General features: G+C 33.1%; 1 protein-coding gene across 7 annotated transcripts in view; it reads left to right on the top strand.

Annotated features, from left to right (window-relative positions):
• The window catches only part of ROBO1 (roundabout guidance receptor 1), a 587,021-nt gene that overhangs the window by 542,306 nt on the left and 25,696 nt on the right, over positions 1-19,019 (top strand). For 6 of the 7 annotated variants that reach the window (XM_074192260.1, XM_074192258.1, XM_074192257.1 and 3 more), the window contains 2 exons: positions 3,392-3,801; positions 11,141-11,293. In XM_074192260.1, the coding sequence (XP_074048361.1) occupies positions 3,392-3,801; positions 11,141-11,293 (563 nt within the window). The remainder of the gene's footprint in view (positions 1-3,391; positions 3,802-11,140; positions 11,294-19,019) is intronic. The other variant, XM_074192259.1, reaches the window with a different exon arrangement.

Raw genomic sequence — 19,019 nt, 5'->3', positions numbered from 1 at the left:
TCAGCTACCCAGCAAAACTGAGCATCCTCTTTCAGGGGAAAACATGGACTTTCAATGAAGCTGGGGACTTTCAAACTTTTTATATTGAAACAAACAGCTGAACAGAAAGTTTGATCTCGAAGCACAGGACTCAAGTGAACCATAGAGGGGACAGACAAGAAGGACTAACTATGAGGAAATTAATGATGTTGAACTTCTTGTATTTTTGCATGGGAAGAAGATACTGAAACTCATATGAACTTTATCATTAATAAAAGCAGATAGAAGGAGTATATATAGACATGACACAGGAAGGAACTGAATGTAATGGTATAATATTGTAAAAAGATACAGTCAGTGAGTGATAAAGGAAAGTACTGGGAAGAAGAGAAAGGAAGAGGAAGAAGGGGCTAAGATATTTCACTTAAGAGTCAAGAAAAAGCTTTTACAGTGGAGTGGAATGGAGGAAGTTAAGGGGTAATAAGAGCACCTTCATTCTCATTAGAAATGGCTCAAAGAGGAAATAACACACACACTTAATACGATATAGAAATTTATCTTACCCTAGAGAAAAATAAGAAGAAGAAGGATAAGGGGAATGGAGGGAGGGAAAGGAGGAGTAGGTGTTAGAAGAGAGGGAATATTGTGGGAGAGGGTACTAGCTACACACTTTTAAATAGGGACAGAGTGAAAGGAGAGTGAGAATGGAATAAATGAAAGTGTGAAGAAATAGAGTGGAGGGAAATACAGCTTTTAATAGCAACTGTGGGAAAAATCTTGAAGCAACTTCTTTCGTGGAATTATGAAGAAGGCAACTCATCCCAGAGATAGGGCCATTGGAATCTGAACACAGATTGAAAAACATTTTTTTTTCTCGCTAACTATTCTTGAGGTTTCTCATCTTTTGTCGGGGGAGGGGAGTTTGTTTACTCTCACAACAAGATTATTGTAATAATAAAAAATAAATAAACCAAAAAAGCCTAAATTTTAAAATTTCATTGACACTAATTTTTTGAATGATTCTTTGAAAGTTTAGAACAATATAGCAAATTACACAAAATAGTTCTATTACTTCAAATTGTATTATTTATAATTGTACAATTTGTAAAATGTAATGTTAACTATATTCCCAAAGTAGTTCTTCTGAGATGAAAGTGACCTTGACCTTGACATCAGGAGCTTTTGGCAACTCACTTAATTTTTCTGAAAAATCAGTTTTTTCATCTATTGTAAGAGAGATTGAACTGGATTGGTGGTCTGCCAACTATGGCTGCTTGCCCTCCCTTTTTATATGAGCCCAGAAATAATGTTTTTACATTTTAAAATATAATATAATTCTCTTTAAAAATATAAAACCATTTTTAGCTCTGCTGGTCATACAAAACTGGAAAGACAGGTATTGGATATAGTTTGCTGTGAGTCCTGGACTAAATATTTTCTAAAGTCCCTTACCATATCTACTAGTATGTGATTTTGTGATTTTAATTCTGAGGTATATGTCTGAACATTGTTTTAGTAGTTCTGGAATTCCCTAATTTTAAAAAAAAGGCATTCAAATACTTGTTATATTGAATGATAAAACTACTTAAATACAGCTGTTTTTGAAATTTTTTTTTATTTTCCAATTTCAGATCTTAGATAATTTTCATGCCTAGTTTTATAGCTGGTTCACAAAAACATTATATTTTCTATTGACTTGACTTGATTAAATCACTCTTTTTTAAATTTATTTTTATTAAAGATATTATCAGAGTTTTACAATTTTCTCCCCAATCTGGCTTCCATCCCCCACCCCCACCCCCACGGAAAGCACTCTATCAGTCTTTACTTTGTTTCCATGTTGTACATTGATCCAAATTGGGTGTGATGAAAGAGAAATCATATCCTTAAAGAAGAGAAGTCTAAGAGGTAACAAGATCAGACAATAAGTTATCTGTTTTTTCCTAAATTAAAGGTAATAGTCCTTGGACTTTGTTCAAAGTCCACAGCTCTTTATCTGGATACAGATGGTACTCTCCTCTGCAGGCCACCCAAAATTGTTCCCAATTGTTGCACTGAGGAATGAGCAAGTCCTTCAAGGTTGAACATCACTCCCATGTTGCTGTTAGGGTGTACAGTGTTTTTCTGGTTCTGCTCATCTCACTCAGCATCAGTTCATGCAAATCCCTCCAGGCTTCCCTGAAATCCCATCCCCCCTGGTTTCTAATAGAACAATAGTGTTCCATGACATACATATACCACAGTTTGCTAAGCCATTCCCCAATTGAAGGACATTTACTTGATTTCAGATTCTTTGCCACCACAAACAAGGCTGCTATAAATATTTTTGTACAAGTAATGTTTTTACCCTTTTTCTTCATCTCTTCAGGGTATAGACCCAGTAGTGGTATTGCTGGATCAAAGAGTATGCACATTTTTGTTGCCCTTTGGGCATAGTTCCAAATAGCTCTCCAGAAGGATTGGATGAGTTCACAGCTCCACCAACAGTGTAATAGTGTCCCAGATTTCCCACAACCCTTCCAACAATGATCATTATCCTTCCTGGTCATATTGACCAATCTGAGAGGTGTGAGGTGGTACCTCAGAGAAGCTTTAATTTGCATGATTAAATCACTCTTACTCTTAACATCTTACTCTAAGATCTTAGGATAAAGTTCTTATTCTTTCATGGAGACACCTTTGCTTTATAATTTCTACTTTGTTTATTGGTGATCCTGATTTTTCTAAAGTTTCTTAGTGATAATAATTTTTTTCCTTTTTAATGTCATTTGACTTACTATATTTTATATGTACCTAACACTATTTTATTTGCACTCTAAATAAAACCAATTTTCATTCAATGTGAGCAGCTATAATTGTTACTAAAGTGGTGTTCATTTTTTTCTTTTGAAATAACTCCAGCTTTTTTCAAGTTCTTTATAGTTTTCCAAATACCACACAGAAGTATTTTTTAAAGCTAAGGTATAAAAAAATGCATCTTTTGCCAGAATCCTTGAAATAGTAACCTTAGTGTAGTATGTTATATTTCTGATTTCCTAAGACAAATCTTCACCATTTCCACTGTGTAGATAAACAATAAAATAGATTTCCAAAAAAAAAATCTTTTGTTTTCTTCAATGATATTTGCCTATAGAAGTACTTTTTAACCTTCCATATATAATGTCCTTTTCCTTTTTAATCAGAAGTAATCCAAATAACTAAACATAAAGAGTTGAAGACAGTTTAACACTTTGTTATTAGACTTAAATATATAATTCTACTATCAGCAAAATACAGTAATACTGCTTTGTCACACATAGTTACGAAGGAGTTTTTGAATAAAGAAACTGAATTAAAAGCATCAAGTTGTCTTTTGATATTTTGTATTATTTGAGTATCTTAAACATACGTATTTATTTTTCTCTTTGCATAGACGTCAGCCTGTGAGTCCTCCTCCACCACCAAGACCAATTTCTCCACCACATACTTATGGTTACATTTCAGGACCCCTTGTCTCAGATATGGATACTGATGTGCCAGAAGAGGAAGAAGAAGCTGATGCCGACATGGAAGTATCCAAAATGCAAACCAGAAGGCTTCTTTTACGTGGGCTTGAACAGACCCCTGCTTCTAGTGTTGGAGATTTGGAAAGCTCTGTAACTGGCTCTATGATAAATGGCTGGGGTTCAGCCTCAGAAGAAGATAACATTTCAAGTGGACGTTCCAGTGTTAGTTCTTCTGATGGCTCATTTTTTACTGATGCAGATTTTGCACAGGCTGTTGCAGCAGCAGCTGAATATGCTGGTCTAAAGGTAGCAAGACGTCAAATGCAGGATGTTTCAGGTAAATTCCATATTTGCAAAGATCATTTAAAAATTTTTTAAATGTATAGCATTGAATGACTGATTATCTTCATGTATATCTTGTGTTCTATGAAGCATTTGGCAGATATCAGTATTTTATATTTCCAAGAGTGAAACTAAAACCACCAATTACAATAAAATTAAAATTTTTAATTTACTTCAACAATCTCTACTCTAATTCAGCCTCCACTCCAAAAAACTTTTTCTGAAGTGCAAGTCTGACCATGTTACTCCCAACTACTCTATTTAATAAACTTCAGAGCTTCCCTATTCCTCTATGATAAAATATAAAATCCTCTTTTTGTCATGTACAACTCTTTCTACCTGTCCCTATCTTTTCCTTATTACATGTTAGTCTCCTCTCATGCATGCATTCTCTGACCTACCATATTCACTTTCTCACTGTCTCTTGTATACTTCATCTCCCATCTGTCCTTATCTTGGCACTGGTTCTCTCCCATGCATGGAATACTCTCCCTTCTTTCCTCTACCTCCTAGAATCCCTTGATATAAAGGTACAAATGAATAAATAGATGAAAAAAGCATTTAATAAGCATTATACTAAACATGGGAGATACAAGTACAAGCAAGTAATCTGCCACCAAAGATTGTACAGTCTACTAAGGAAAGATAACACCATAGTAAGTAAAGAGATGAAAGTTCTGGGGGAGTGAGCTTGGGTCAGGGCAAGATAAAATGAAAACCAGAACCTATAAGCTTTCAGTTCCAGCAGAAGGTGAACTCAGGAGTGTAGGAGACACATTTTGGCAAGGGTGCTTTCTTTTTTACATTATACCTTTCTTGTTCTCTATCTCCAGTTGCCTAGTGCCTACCCCTGAAAGATTACCTTGTTATTCTTCATATATATATATATATGTATATATATATATATATATATATATATACATATATATATATATATGCACACACACACATATATATATGTGTGTGTGTGTGTGTGTTGCTTATATTTTTATATGTACATGTTGTCATCTCCATTAAAATTTAAGCTCCTTTCACTTTTGACTTTGTATCTTTGATATCTAGCACATACCTATATGGAAGGCATTTCGCTAAGCTTTAGGGTTATATATCAAGAACAATTGTTTCATCAGTTTATAACAATATAGATTACAACTTCACAAATTATTAGTAGAGGAATTAGATTTAACAGAGGAATCTTGAGGCACAGAGTGATTTGGTAACTTGCCCAAGGTTATATTCCTAAGGCAAACTTCAAATGTTGGACTCTTCTTAATAATCTCAGCATTCTATTCATTGTCTTCTGTCTCAAGAAGAAAGGGATACATCAGTGAAATTAAATGCATATCTTGCCTAACTTGGATGTCTATGAGATGGTTTAATAACCAGTCCTCTGGGGAAAAAATGTATATATGACATTTAAATCCGAATTATTAATATCTTATTAATTTTTATTAATATTTTATTAATTATTAATTTATTAATTATTACTATTTTCCCCCGTTTCTTTCTTAAATCTAGACAATCAACAAAGAAGGGTTGGGAGGAATCAAAAAAAGGTAGAATTTTAGATGAGACTTGAAGGAATCTAAGAGTCAGAGTTGAGGAGATAAAGGATTCCACTGAAAATGCCTGAAATATGGAAAATTTTGAGAGACCAGTGTCACTGGATTACAAAAGATATGAAGGAGAATAATGGATAAGAGGACTGAAAAAAAGTAGAAAGGGTCAAATTGTGAAGGACTTTGGATATGAGAGGATTTTATATTTTATCACTGTAGAAGGGAAAAACTTGAATCAGGAAAACTATTTCAGTAGTCTAAAATGATATGATGAGGGCTTAGATAGGGTGGTTGCAGTATTAGAGGAAGGTAGGAGGCTTATTTGAGAAACATTTAATCCTTAAAATCCTATGGAGTAATTAATATGACAATCTTTCTTATTTTAGAAATAAGGAAAAAAAGACTGTAGAGAGATTGTCTCATATTCATGGATTTGAATTCAGTTCTTCATGAACCCAGAGAAAGATGGCTCAGAGTTGTGAAAAAAATGAAATGTAGAATGTTAAAAATTGGTTGTCATTTGTAGCCAAGGCTCTCCCTTCTAAGGGTCATACCAACTAGCCTTGTACTCATTGCTAAAAAGTATGAATACTGGTTTGTTATACCCAAAAGTGATATGTGTTTGAGTATACATTTAAAAAAGATTATATGGCACAAGTAGTTAATCATTTCTGAAATTTTGAATTGTTGATATAATAAAAGTTTAAATGCTTGGTTTTCCAGTATATATTCATAACAAATGTAAGAATGGAAGGGAAGGATTGATTCTATTTGTGGGATTTGAGGTCAGGGAAGAGAAGGAAGGGAAAAAGAATACAGTAAAAACAAGGGAGTGGAATATATTGTTGCTCATAATTAGTTTCTTTAAGAAGATAATATTTTAAAAAATGTAAGGGATGTGGGACACAGAAATTAGAAACTTCAATTTATTTTGAAAAGGACAATGTCCACAGAGAATTTGGTATAGAAAAAGCAGTAGCCTTTGTGAAAAATAAGAGGGGAACTGAGAAATTTAAAAGAATGCTCAAAAGAGAACAAGTTGAGGGAAAAACATAGATAATAATTTTCAAAGTAGTGTGTAAAATATATTATTTACTTTTTAAAATCAATTATAATGGGGATTCAAGGCTTCGTAGAGACAATTTTGACATTTAAGAAGAGAATGATTTTCTTTAATTGAAAAAAGAAAGGAAAGGATCAGGAGATAGGTGGGAGGGAATTTTGAAATCAGTCTGAGAGCCATATGAAAATAATTCAATGTATCTCCCAAATAATTTTGCCTGGAAATACTTTTATATTAAAAAGGGTTTTTTAAAAAATTATAAGATTTTGTAATATTTCCATTTTACAATTTGTAAATATATATTTGAACAAAAGATTCCCTAGTGACCTAGAAATTAGGATGTTATTTATGCTGACTTTTTTCTCTCCACTCATTTTTGTTTGCTGGGGAAAGTTTTTATTCACTCAAGTAATTTTTTCCTGGTAACAGTATACTTCGAATGACACCCATCATTTCATTTTCTACTTAAGCCTTCATACTTATTTCTGTACTTAAACGGAATCCATGAGCTTATCCATTAGAAACTTCCTCCATTACTGCAAACTTGAATCCAACTATGGTTTTTCATCCTATGAAACTTTATCTAAGCCTTTCTGTAGATGTTAACCAAAGAATTCACAAGTTCCAGCATCTTTCCTCTAGTTCTTTTAATATTTTTTTTTGATTCTAGTAAAATATTTGAACTGTCATACATAAACTTTTTTTCTGTTTATTTCTTGGTTTACTTATTTTATATTATTACAATAATCTTGTTATGAGAGTAAGAAGATGAGAAACCTCAAGAATAGTGAGAGAAAACAAAAGTACGTCAAACTATATTCAGATTCTAATGGCTCTGTGTCTGGGATTAGTTGCCTTCTTTATCAAAAATCCATCAAAAAAGTTGCTATCTTTTCCCACAGTAACTAGTACAAGCTGTATTTCCCTCCACTCCATTCCTTCCCACTCTCATTTATTCTATTCTCTCTCTCCTCTCGCCCTGTCCCTGTTTAAAAATCTGTGTACCCTCTCCCATGATCTTCACTCTCTTCTGTCACCTAACTTTCCTCTTCCATCCCCCCATTCCCCTTTATTACATTCCTTTCTTCTCATTTTTCTCTAAGGTAAGATAGATTTCTATACTTATTAAGTGTGTTTGTTATTTCCTCTCTGAGCCCATTTCTGATGAGAATGAAGGTACACTCATTCCCTCTCACCTTCCTCAGTTCCACTCCATTGAAAAAAACTTTCTTGACTCTTAAGTGAAATATCTTAGCCCCTTCTTCCTCCACTTTCTGTTCCTCCCAGTACTTTCATTTATCGTCCATTGACTACATCTTTTTACCATATTATACCACTATATATATATCTATATCTATATCTATATATATATACATATATATATTCCTTCTAACTGATCTTATAAATGATAAAGTTCATATGAGTCATCAGTATCTTCTTCCCATGCACGAATACAAACAGTTCAACATCATTAATTTCTTCATAGTTAGTCATTCTTGTCCACCCTCTCTATGGTTCACCTTAGTCCTGTACTTAGAGGTCAAACTTTCTGTTCAGCTGTTTGTTTCAATATGAAAGTTTGAAAGTCTCCTGTTTCATTGAAATTCCATCTTTTCTCCTGAAAGAGGATGTTCAGTTTTGATGGGTAGTTGATTCTCAGTTGTAAACCAAGATCTTTTGCCTTCCAAAATGTCATATTCCAGGCCCTATAAGCCCTTAATATGGACACTGCCATATCCTGTGTAATCCTCACTATAGAGCCATGGTAATTGAATTGTTTGTTTCTGGTAGCTTTTAGCATTTTCTCTTTGACTTGGGAGTTTTGGAATTTGGCTATAATATTCATGGAAGTTTTTCTTTTGGGATCTCTTTCAGAGGGTGATTGGTGAATTTCTCAATTTCTATTTTACCCTCTGCTTCTAGGATCTCAGGATCCCTGAGAAATGAAGTCTATCCTCTTTTCCTGGTAGTGACTTTCAGGTAGTCCAATAATATTTAAAGTATCTCTTCTGGATCGGTTTTCAAGTTCGGATGTTTTTCCAATGAGATATTTCACATTTTCTCTTAATTTATGTTTTTTTTGGAACAGTTTTATTTCTTCCTGATTTCTCCCAAAGTCATCAGTTTCCTTTAGTTCCATTCTATCCATTCTACATTTGAAGGAGCTATTTCTTCAGAGATCCTTTTTATCTCCTTTTCCAACTGGCCAATCCTGCTTTTTAAGTCATTCTTCTCCTCAGTTGCCTTTTGTATTGCCTTTTCCATTTGGCCTAAACTGGTTTGTAAAATATTATTTTCTTCCCCATTTTTTTGTATTTCTTTCACCAAGTGGCTGATTTGGTTATCATGCTTTATCTGCATTGCTTTCATTTCTCCTCCCAGTTTCTCCTTTCCCTCCCTTAATTGCTTTTCAAAGTCTTTTTTTGGTGCTCATCCATAGCCCGAGCCCATTTCTATTTCTCTTGGAGGGTCTGAATACACACATTTCGATTTTGTCATCATCTGAATCTTCCATGGGGCCAGAGTAATTTTCTATCATCAGATTTTCTTTTTCTTTTCTTTACTCATTTCCTGAGCCTATGATTGATTTACCACACTTCCAAGGTTTTGGGAGGTTTTGGGGACACCCTACTGGGACTTTAATTCCTCCAAGGTCTTATGAGAGACTCTGACTGCTTTCTTGCCTATGCTTTGATATGTGGATGACCACTGGCTCCCCCCTCTTCCCTGGAGTTGTGAGGAGAGTCCCTGCTTGGCTATTGTAGTATGGAAGCCCAAACTGCAACCTGGATCTGAGTGTGGGCAAGCAACAGAGTCCTGCCCCAGGGAGAGCAGAGAGACCTCTGCAGCCCACCACCCTACCCCCTTACTGTCTGTGGACTGAACTCTGGAAGTACAGGCTGGCTTCCCCAAATACTACTGCAGGTTTTCACTGCTCTGACACCAGGCACTTGCTCCGTAGTCATCCTGGTGTGGTAGAATTCTCTCACTACCACTTCAAGTTGTTCCTGGTTATCCCGGGGTCAGGAGGTCTGGAAAGCACCCCTTCTGCCATAGACCCAGACACCCCCAGGCATCTAAGTACTCACCACAGTGGCTTTTTCCAACCCCCTGTCCTGGTGAAACAGACCCTTCCTACGGAACTTCTAAGTCGTCTTGGACTGAGAAATTATATCAGTCAGTCTTTCTGTAGGTTCTGCACCTCTAAATTTTGGCTAGAGTCATAATTTGATGGCTTTTGGAGTTGTTTGGGGAATGAGTTTCCGGGAATTCCTGCCTTCACAGTGACATCTTGGCTCTGCCCCCCCCATCCATAAACTTCTTAAATGAAAGACTCATGTCTTTCTGATCATAAATGTTAAATCAATTCAAATGGAGAAATAAAGTTGAAAGTTCATTCTGAAGACTATTGATTCTTAAGGTAGATTGCATCAGATGATTTTATGCAATAGAGTAAATTTAGTTGCAGCCTTAATATGTTTTTCCATGGATTTTTTGGTTTATTCAACAATGATTTCATCATTTTTATCTGATTTAATATTTTATTTCATTATCTTCTAAAGATTTCTTATTTGTGTTCTTCTAATAATAATGTGAGTGAAATGTACTATTAGGTTTTTTTAAAGAATGATTACATTTTATGACCTGATACTGAAACTAATATGAGTAAATAGATAAATAAATTCACTATTTTTACTTGATTCCTTTATTATTTAATGTTTACTGTTTAATATGTTCAGTATTTTTACTTGTAGCTATTTAATCAGCACAGATAAATTCTCAAACTCATAGGTCTTAAAATTTCCATTAGTAAAACTTCCTTGTGCAATAGCAAAAATTCGTATTTGTGACTTTTTCATTTCTGTTATGCAAGGCAGGAGAGGGAAAGCTCATCAAGCACATGGTTGTGAAAGTCTGCATTTCAAATCTGGGTTAAAAATACCCTATCTCTTGTGGAATCTTTAGTCATACAGGAAGCATTGTTATTACTAATGTCAGATAATACTGGAAAGATATTACCTTATGCTTTGGTAATAATTGAATAAGATCCCTAAGACCAATAAAATAAAATTTTATTTGAAAATAAAAACAAAAAGCTATCATCCTAAGGATCAGGAATTAAGAAAATATTTTGGGTGATGAGCCATCCTTTGGCAAATTACGTGGGCTACCTAAAAAAAAAGTACCTGAGAAAGTAAATATAAATTGTCCATTTCAGTGTTTGCTTTTAACATGTACACCATTAAACCTGATAGATCTAGCTTCTTTTAGAACTTTGTTATTCCCTCTTCCTAGATGCCTATCTTCTGTGTTAAAAAGCAATAAATATTCCAATGAAATGGCAAGTGTTTTGATAAAAAATGTAATTGATATCTTTGTTTAAATAACCCCTTCAACAGAGCTAAATGCAAAAATATTCAGAGTACTGGAGTCTTTTTATTTAGAAATCATGACATTTGGTACTATATAATTAAAATAATGCAAGAAACTATATTGAAATTAAATGGATGTTTTTATTTTGTTGATTGCCTTTTTCCCTGACTGGTTGACTAAACCTGGGGGGGGGGGGGGGGGGACACTGGACATGCAGAATTTTTATTGCTTTATATTGCTATATTATTTTGATGAGTGAATGTTGAGTTTTCCTTTTTGAAAAAAAAAAGGGGAAATGAATGATTTATTTTGATTCGGATATGTTGGGGTTTTTTTAGGCCGTAGACATTTTCATGCATCACACTGCCCTAGACCCACCAGCCCTGTATCTACAGACAGTAACATGAGTGCTGCTGTAATACAGAAGGTCCGACCAGCCAAGAAACAAAAACACCAGCCAGGACATCTGCGCAGAGAAGTCTACACAGATGGTAAGTACATTGAAATAGATGAAAACCTTGATGGTTTTTTTTTTTTGTTTTACCCGTTATCTGTATGAGGAGTCAAAATGTATAACAAACAAATGTAAAATCACACTAAATATTTACTGATTTAAGCCTTATACTACAAAATATTGTTGTTTCCAGTAGTCAAATTCCAATACCTTTGGGTCATAATCATTACAAAGAGTTTTCACAGTTTTCTTATAAATTGATTATATAAAGTACTAGATTAATGTAAATTCTAGAAAAAAATAGTTTATCACTTTAAAAAGCATAACTACATCTTTATCAAGTTAATATTAAATTCTCCAACGTGTCCAGCTTTTTATGAACAATTTAATATTCAAAGAAGACAATGAACTTGTTTGAATTTTAATATTAAATGCAGTATTATTACAGCCATTTTATGCTCCAAAGACAAAATCTAATCATTTTCCCTCATATCTTCACATACTGTTTAATATCTATTCCTGCTAAAAAGATAGTGCTTGTATTTCAAGAGAATATAGTCGGATAATGCTAACATTGTGATGTTGTCTACAGAAAGCCTTTAATGAAAGTGCCTCAGGTGGCCCAGCATTTATTAAACCACCACCTTCTTTTCCATTTTGCAAAACAACCCCAAGGGCCTTGTCAGAAATTCATGTAAGATAAATTCTTCCAGACTCACCCATCTTGTCAAGTTTGCTAAATTTGCTAAAGGAATGGGGGGGAAAGAAGAGTGTCACAGTCATCTCCACTCTCCCCTCCACCCCCCATCTTGATTCTCAGCAACAACAATCTGATTAGGACTTTCATTCCAGTCAGCAATTTTTCAAAGAGGTACATCATTTGCCATTATCATATGAAAGCCTAATATTATAGATTCTTATCCAGGGTTACAAGGAGGGTTTTTTTTAAAGCCACTTCTCCCTGTGATTCCTGCCACTTGACAGAAAAATTTAATACAAAGCTCACAGCATGATGAGCACAAGTAATTTTGCAATGAGTGGCTGTCCATGCTATTATCTGTACTTTATTTCCAGTATTTTCTCTCACCAGCATCTATCTGATATTATACTACATTAAATACTGGCATGACACAGTGCACCTGGGCCTCCTGGCTTCTGCCCAGGCCCCTTTTGTCAGTGAAACTGAGCTGTCAGAATACTATCTGATTTCAAAGAGTTATTACTGTGTCTTTGTGCATGTTTGCTTCTACAGAGGGACAAACATAAGGTGTAAATTTCCAAAATATACCAGCAATTTTATATTTATGAAATCCAGCAATGACATTTTGTATGGTTTTTTAGACATTTTATCAGTTTTCATTATCTGGAAGCAAGTGCACTTAACAGAAAAACTGGCTAAACATCAAACACTGATATAAACACACCAGGGTAAAACACAGGAGAAAATCTAGATCGACATTGTATATAAGGGCTTTTTCGATATTTGCTTTTTTTATATATACTTGAATTTGACACTTAACTTATACTTTGTTTTTATGCTTAAGTAGTAATGTGCCAAGTGAAACTGCATGGAATCATAGTTGAAAATTGCAATAAATTTAGTAAATGTGATCAGTATTATTTTGCATCCTTTCTCATGCTTCTTTCAGCATGTTTTCTAATTACATGTAAATTCTTGCTGAGCTCTGCGTGATCACTGTTGGACAGTATAGTGCTATATAATCAAGAAATAATTTGTTAATTTCTGGAATGTTAACCAACTGATTCAGAATTTGACAGAGCAGATGTATTCTTATATTTGAAATACTAATGACAATTCCATTCATTACATGAAACCATACTTTGAAGATTCTGAGACCAGAACAGACTGTGATAGTAATTAGTATCTCCAAGTTTATATTTACTTAATTTCTGAGGTAGTTTTTTTTTTGGTGTTTTGATAGCAAAAGAATTTATATTTGTTGTACAATCTCTGTCAAAATAATTTATTTTATTTTCATTCTAATATGATTGCTTTAATATTTATTAATAACTTGAAGGCCATGTAGATCTAAGCAATTTCTAATCTTTAAAAAAAATTATTGTCATGGTCTCAAGTTTTATGTAGTTGAAATACAATTATTTTTCACAATTTCTGAGCAAGGTTTTTTTTCAAATATGAACTTTTGGTTTCATGAAATAGTTCTGTGAGAAGATTTATATGATTTCATTTTAAAAGGGAAAGCATGCAAACTTTAAAGGAAAGGAAAATAAACTAAACATTGTTATATAAATCATAGGGAAAAGTAATAAAGTAATTTACATTTTTATGGGGGTAAAGCTAAAGAACTAAAATTGATAATTTATAGACTGTCAGCAGCATGTTTTCTATGTGTATATACATATATGTGTGTGTGTGTGTGTGTGTGTGTGTGTGTGTATATATATATAATTAGTAGGATTGGGGGAGGAAATTCTCTCCTATTAAAATAGTAAATAATTATATTTTAGTTGAAATAAAGAAATGTTGAACAATGAATAATACAAAGGGTAAAGAACTTGGTCCTGATTACTTAGTGTAGAATGATATTAAGTTGTGTTTTATTCTTAATGTGGAAGACCTCCATGACATTCACTTATTCTTTAAATTGATGTGTGATAAGAACCTAATATGTACAAAGTACTGTCCTAAACAGTCGTGACTGAGAGTACATAAAATCATAGTCTTGATTCATATGTAGATTAGGAGAAGATTTTATGAATATTTAATTAGTCTGAATTTTACAGAGTTAAACCAAGCCAAAGCACATTTTTGCAAATGACTTTTAATCCTTCCACCTTCTCTTTTCAGCCTCTTCAAATCATTTATGTAGTTGATTTAGAGATTAAATCTTCATTATTTCTACAACACTACTTTTTATAAATTATATATTTATCATCTTCTATGAAAGTTTTATTTTGACAATTTTTCACTAGTTAGAAAGCCTTGAGATTTTAAGTATTAAGTTAAAAGCACAAAGCCTCTGTAATGAACTAGTGGTCCAGAATTTTCCACACTGAATCCTACTTTAATAATATTTTATCTTTCACATAAAATTTATAGAAATGCTAATTTATATGAATGCCTGCATCCTTAGTTAGATGTGTATGTAAACAGTAATCTAGCAGAGTACTGTTCTTTTATTGATTTTTCCAAAAACATGTTATAAAAGTTTCCTCAACATTCATCCATATACCTATGTATAGTTTTAAGTTACAAAATTTCCCTCCACACTCCCTTCCCACCCCACTCCTTTCAGTGGTGAACAGTCAGGTTAAGTACATACTTATTTGTGTTAAACATGCTTACAGATTAGTCATTTTTGATATGAGGAATTAGGATTAAGGAAAAGAAATATGTAAGAGATATTCTTTAAAAAGTGGATATAGTATTCATCAGATTCTGAATGAGTTTTGTTTGTGTAGTTTTGTTTTCTTTTGTTTTATTTTTCTTCCTCTGAATGGGGATAACATTGTCCATAGCCAGACTGATAGGGTTGTCCTAGCTCTCGGAACTGCTAGAGCAGCTGCATCAATTAGGGTTGATCATCTCACAGTGTTGTTTTTGTTGTTGTTGATGTTTTGTTTTGTTTTTTTTTTTTAGTTTTTAGTATTTTTTTTTTTGCAAGGCAATGGGATTAAGTAGCTTGCCCAAGGCCACACAGCTAGGTAATTATTAAGCATCTGAGGCCAGATTTGAATTCAGGTACTCCTGACTCCAGGGCCGGTGCTGTATCCACTGTTGCCACCTAGCTGCCCCCTCACAGTGTTGTTAATGTGTACATTGTTCTCTTGGTTCTGCTCCCTTTCCTCAGTATGAGATACTGTAATTCATTCCATACTTCTCTAGAGTATTCCATTATATTCCATAACTTATTTAACTATTCCCCAATTGATGGGCATCTCCTCAATTTCCAGTTCTTTGACACTACAAAAAGCTATTACAAATATTTTGGAACATGTGGGACTTTTCTCATTTTTTATGATTTTATATGGATATAGGCCTAAAATTGGAATTGCTGGATCAAAGGGTATGAACAGTTTTATTGTCTTAGGGTATAGTTTTATATTGCTGTCCTGAATATTTGGATTAGTTCATAACTCCACCAGCAATGCATGAATGTCCCAGTCTTCCCACAACCTCTCCAACATTGATCATTTTCCTTTTTTGTCAAGTTAACCAATCTGATAAATGTGAGATGATACCTCAGAGTTGTTTCAATTTGCATTTCTCTAATCAGTAATAATTTGGAGGATTTTTTCATATGATTACATCTTGTTTTGATTTCTTCATTTGTAATATTTCTGTTCATATCTTTTTACCATTTATCAATTGGGGAATGATTTTTGCAACCTTATAAATTTGATGCTGTTCTTTATATGTTTTAGAAATGAGACCTTTATCAGAACTCCTAGTTGTAAAAATTATTTCTCAGCTTTATACTTTCCTTCTAATTTTGGCAGCATTGATTTTTATTAGTGCAAAAACTTTTTAATTTAATATTACCAAAATCATTCATTTTGCAGTTTATAATGTACTCTTGTTTCTTGCTGGGTCATAAATTTGTCCCCTTTCCATAGTTCTGATAGAGTATAGCTTGATATATTAATTTATGTATGGTGTCATCCTTTATGTCTAAAAACTGTACTCATTTTGACCTTATTTTGATACAGAGTGTGAGATGTGCATCTATGCCTAGTCTTTGCCATGCTATTTTCCAATTTTCCCAACAATTTTTTGTTAAATAGTAAGTTCCTATTCCAGAAGCTAATTTCTTTGGGTTTGTCAAACAATAGATTATTGTAGTCATTTACTACTGTGTCTTTTGAATCTATCCTAATCCACTGATTCATTACTCTATTTCTTAACCATTACCAGGCAGTTTTGATGACTGCTGCTTTATAGTATAGATTTACATGTGATAGAGCTAGACCACCTTCTTCTACATTTTTTTCACCAATTCCCTTGCTATTCTTGACCTATTGTTGCTTCAGATGAATTTTGTTACTATTTTTCCTAGTTCAGTAAAATAATTATTTGGTAGTTTGATTGTTAAGGCTCTGAATAAGCAATTTAATTTGACTAGAATTGTCATTTTTTATTATATTAGCTCGACCTAACTATGGAGCAGCTGACGTTTTTTTCCAGTTATTTAGATCTGACTTTATTTGGGTGAGAAGTGCTTTATAATTGTGTTCATACAGTTTCTGGATTTGTTTTTGGAGGTATACTCCCAAGTATTTATTGTTGTCTACAGTCACTTTAAATGGAATTTTATTTTCTATCTCTTGCTCTTGGGCTTTGTTGTTTATATGTAAAATTAACTGATTATATATATGGATTTATTTTATATCCTACTACTTTGCTGCATTTGTTAATTGTTTCAGTGAGTTTTTAAGATGATTTTCTCAGGTTCTCTAAGTATACCATCATATCATCTGCAAAGAATGAAAACTTACCTTGCTCATTGCCCATTCTGATTCCTTCAATTTATTTTTCTTCTCTTATTACTAAAGCTAACATTTCTAATACTATGTTGAATAGTAATGGTTATAATGGGCATCCTTGTTTCACCCCTGAGCTTATTAGAAATGCTCTGAGTTTATCCCCATTACATCTAATATTTGTTGATGGTTTTAGATAAATACCACTTACTATTTTAAGTAAAACTGCATTTATTCCTAAGCTTTCTAGTGTTTTTTAATAGGAATGAATGTATTTTATCAAAGGCTTTTTCATCATATTTCACCATATATTAAGATAATCATATGATTTTTATTGGTTTTACTTTTGATTCATTCAATTATGTTGAATGTTTTCCTAATAGTGAACCATCCCTGCCTTTCTGGTAGAAATCCTACCTGATCATGGTGTATTATCCTATTAATAACTTGCATGGTAGTCTCATTGCTAAAATTTTATTTAAGATTTTTGCATCAATGTTCATTAGAGATATTGATCTATAATTTTCTTTTTCTGTTTTGTTTTGTCCTGGTTTAGGTGTCAGCACCATGTTGCTGTCATAAAAGGAATTTGGCAAAACTCCTATTTTTTAAAGTAATTGATATAGAATAGGAATTAATTAATTGTTCCTTAAATGTTGGGTAGAATTCTCTTATAAAACTATCTGGACCTCGAGACTAAAGAGTTTATTGATGGTTCTTCAATTTCTTTTTCTGAAATGGAGTTATTTAAGTATGTTATTTCCTCTTCTATTAATCTGGGTTCATCCATTTCATTCAGGTTATCAAATTTATTGGCATATGTATCCCTAAAGTAGCACGAAATTATTTTTTTTTAGGTTTTTGCAAGGCAGTGCAGTTAAGTGGCTTGCCCAAGGCCACACAGCTAGGTAATTATTAAGTGTCTGAGGTCCAAATTTGAACCCAGGTACTCCTGACTCCAGGGCCAGTGCTCTATCCACTGCACACCTAGCTGCCCCTACCCTTTTCATTTTTGATACTGTACATTTGGTTATTGTCTTTTTAAAAATCAGATTAACCAAAGGTTTATCTATTTTATTGGCTTTTTCATAAAACCAACTCTTAGTTTTATTTTTTAGAGTAATGGTTTTCTTGCTTCCAGTTTTATTAATCTCATCTTTGATTTTCAGAATTTCTAGTTTGGTATTTAATTGAGGATCTTTAATTTGTTCTTTTTTTCTAGCTTTTTTAGTTGCATACCCAATTCATTGATCTCCTCTTTCTCTATTTTATTCACATAGGCATTTAGAAATATAAAATTTCCCCTCAGACTTGCCTTGGCTGCTTCCCATAAATTTTGGTATAGTGTCTAATTATTTTCATTTTCTTGGATATAATTATTATTTCTATGATTTGCTTTTTGATCCACTTATTATTTAAAATTAAGTTATTTAGTTTCCAGTTAGTTTTTGGTTTTTCTTTCTATGATCCTTTATATTACATGTAATTTTTATTGCATCATGGCCTGAAAAGTAAGCATTTATTTATGCCTTTCTGCATTTGATTAAAATATTTTTATGCCCTAGTACATACTCAATTTTGATTTAGTTGCCATGTACTGCCAAGAAAAAGGTATATTCTTTTTCTATCCCCATTAACTTTTCTCCAGAGGTCTATGATATCTAGTTTTCTAAGATTTCATTCGCCTTCTTAACATCCTTCTTGTTTAATTTGTGGCTAGATTAAGCTAGTTCTGAGAGAGGGAGATTGAGTTTTTCATTTTTAAAGTTTTGCTGTCTATATCTCCTTGGAATTCAGCTTTTCCTCTAGGAATTTGGCTGCTATACCACTAGGGGCATACATGTTTAATAATAATAATAATACTCCCAATTTTTTTTTTTACTTCAGCTGAAGTATAATATATTTTTGCTCCATCCATTTACCTTGAACCCTGTATGTATCCCTCTATTTCAAATGTGTTTCTTGTAAATATCATATTTTAGGATTCTGGTTTTTAAGGCATTCTGCTATCCACTTCCATTTTAGGGACAGTTCATCCCATTAGCTTTTACAGATAAGATTACTAATTCTGTATTTCCTTCTTTGCTATCTTTCTCCATTTATATTTTTCTCATTCCTTTCCTTTTATTCTTACTCACCAAAGTTTTATTCCCTTCACCCTTTAATTTTTCTTTTAAAATTTAGCTTTCAGTTTTCACTTATATGTTCATCTTCCTTTTTCTCAGGCCCTTTATCTTTCCCTTCCCCTGCCCATCCCTTTCCCTGTAGAGTAGGATAGATTTTTAAACTAGTAGGAATGT

Source organism: Macrotis lagotis, chromosome 6 (assembly GCF_037893015.1).
Source record: "Macrotis lagotis isolate mMagLag1 chromosome 6, bilby.v1.9.chrom.fasta, whole genome shotgun sequence".
Classification (NCBI taxonomy): Eukaryota; Metazoa; Chordata; class Mammalia; order Peramelemorphia; family Peramelidae; genus Macrotis; species Macrotis lagotis.
This window is presented reverse-complemented; position numbering and strand designations above follow the sequence as displayed.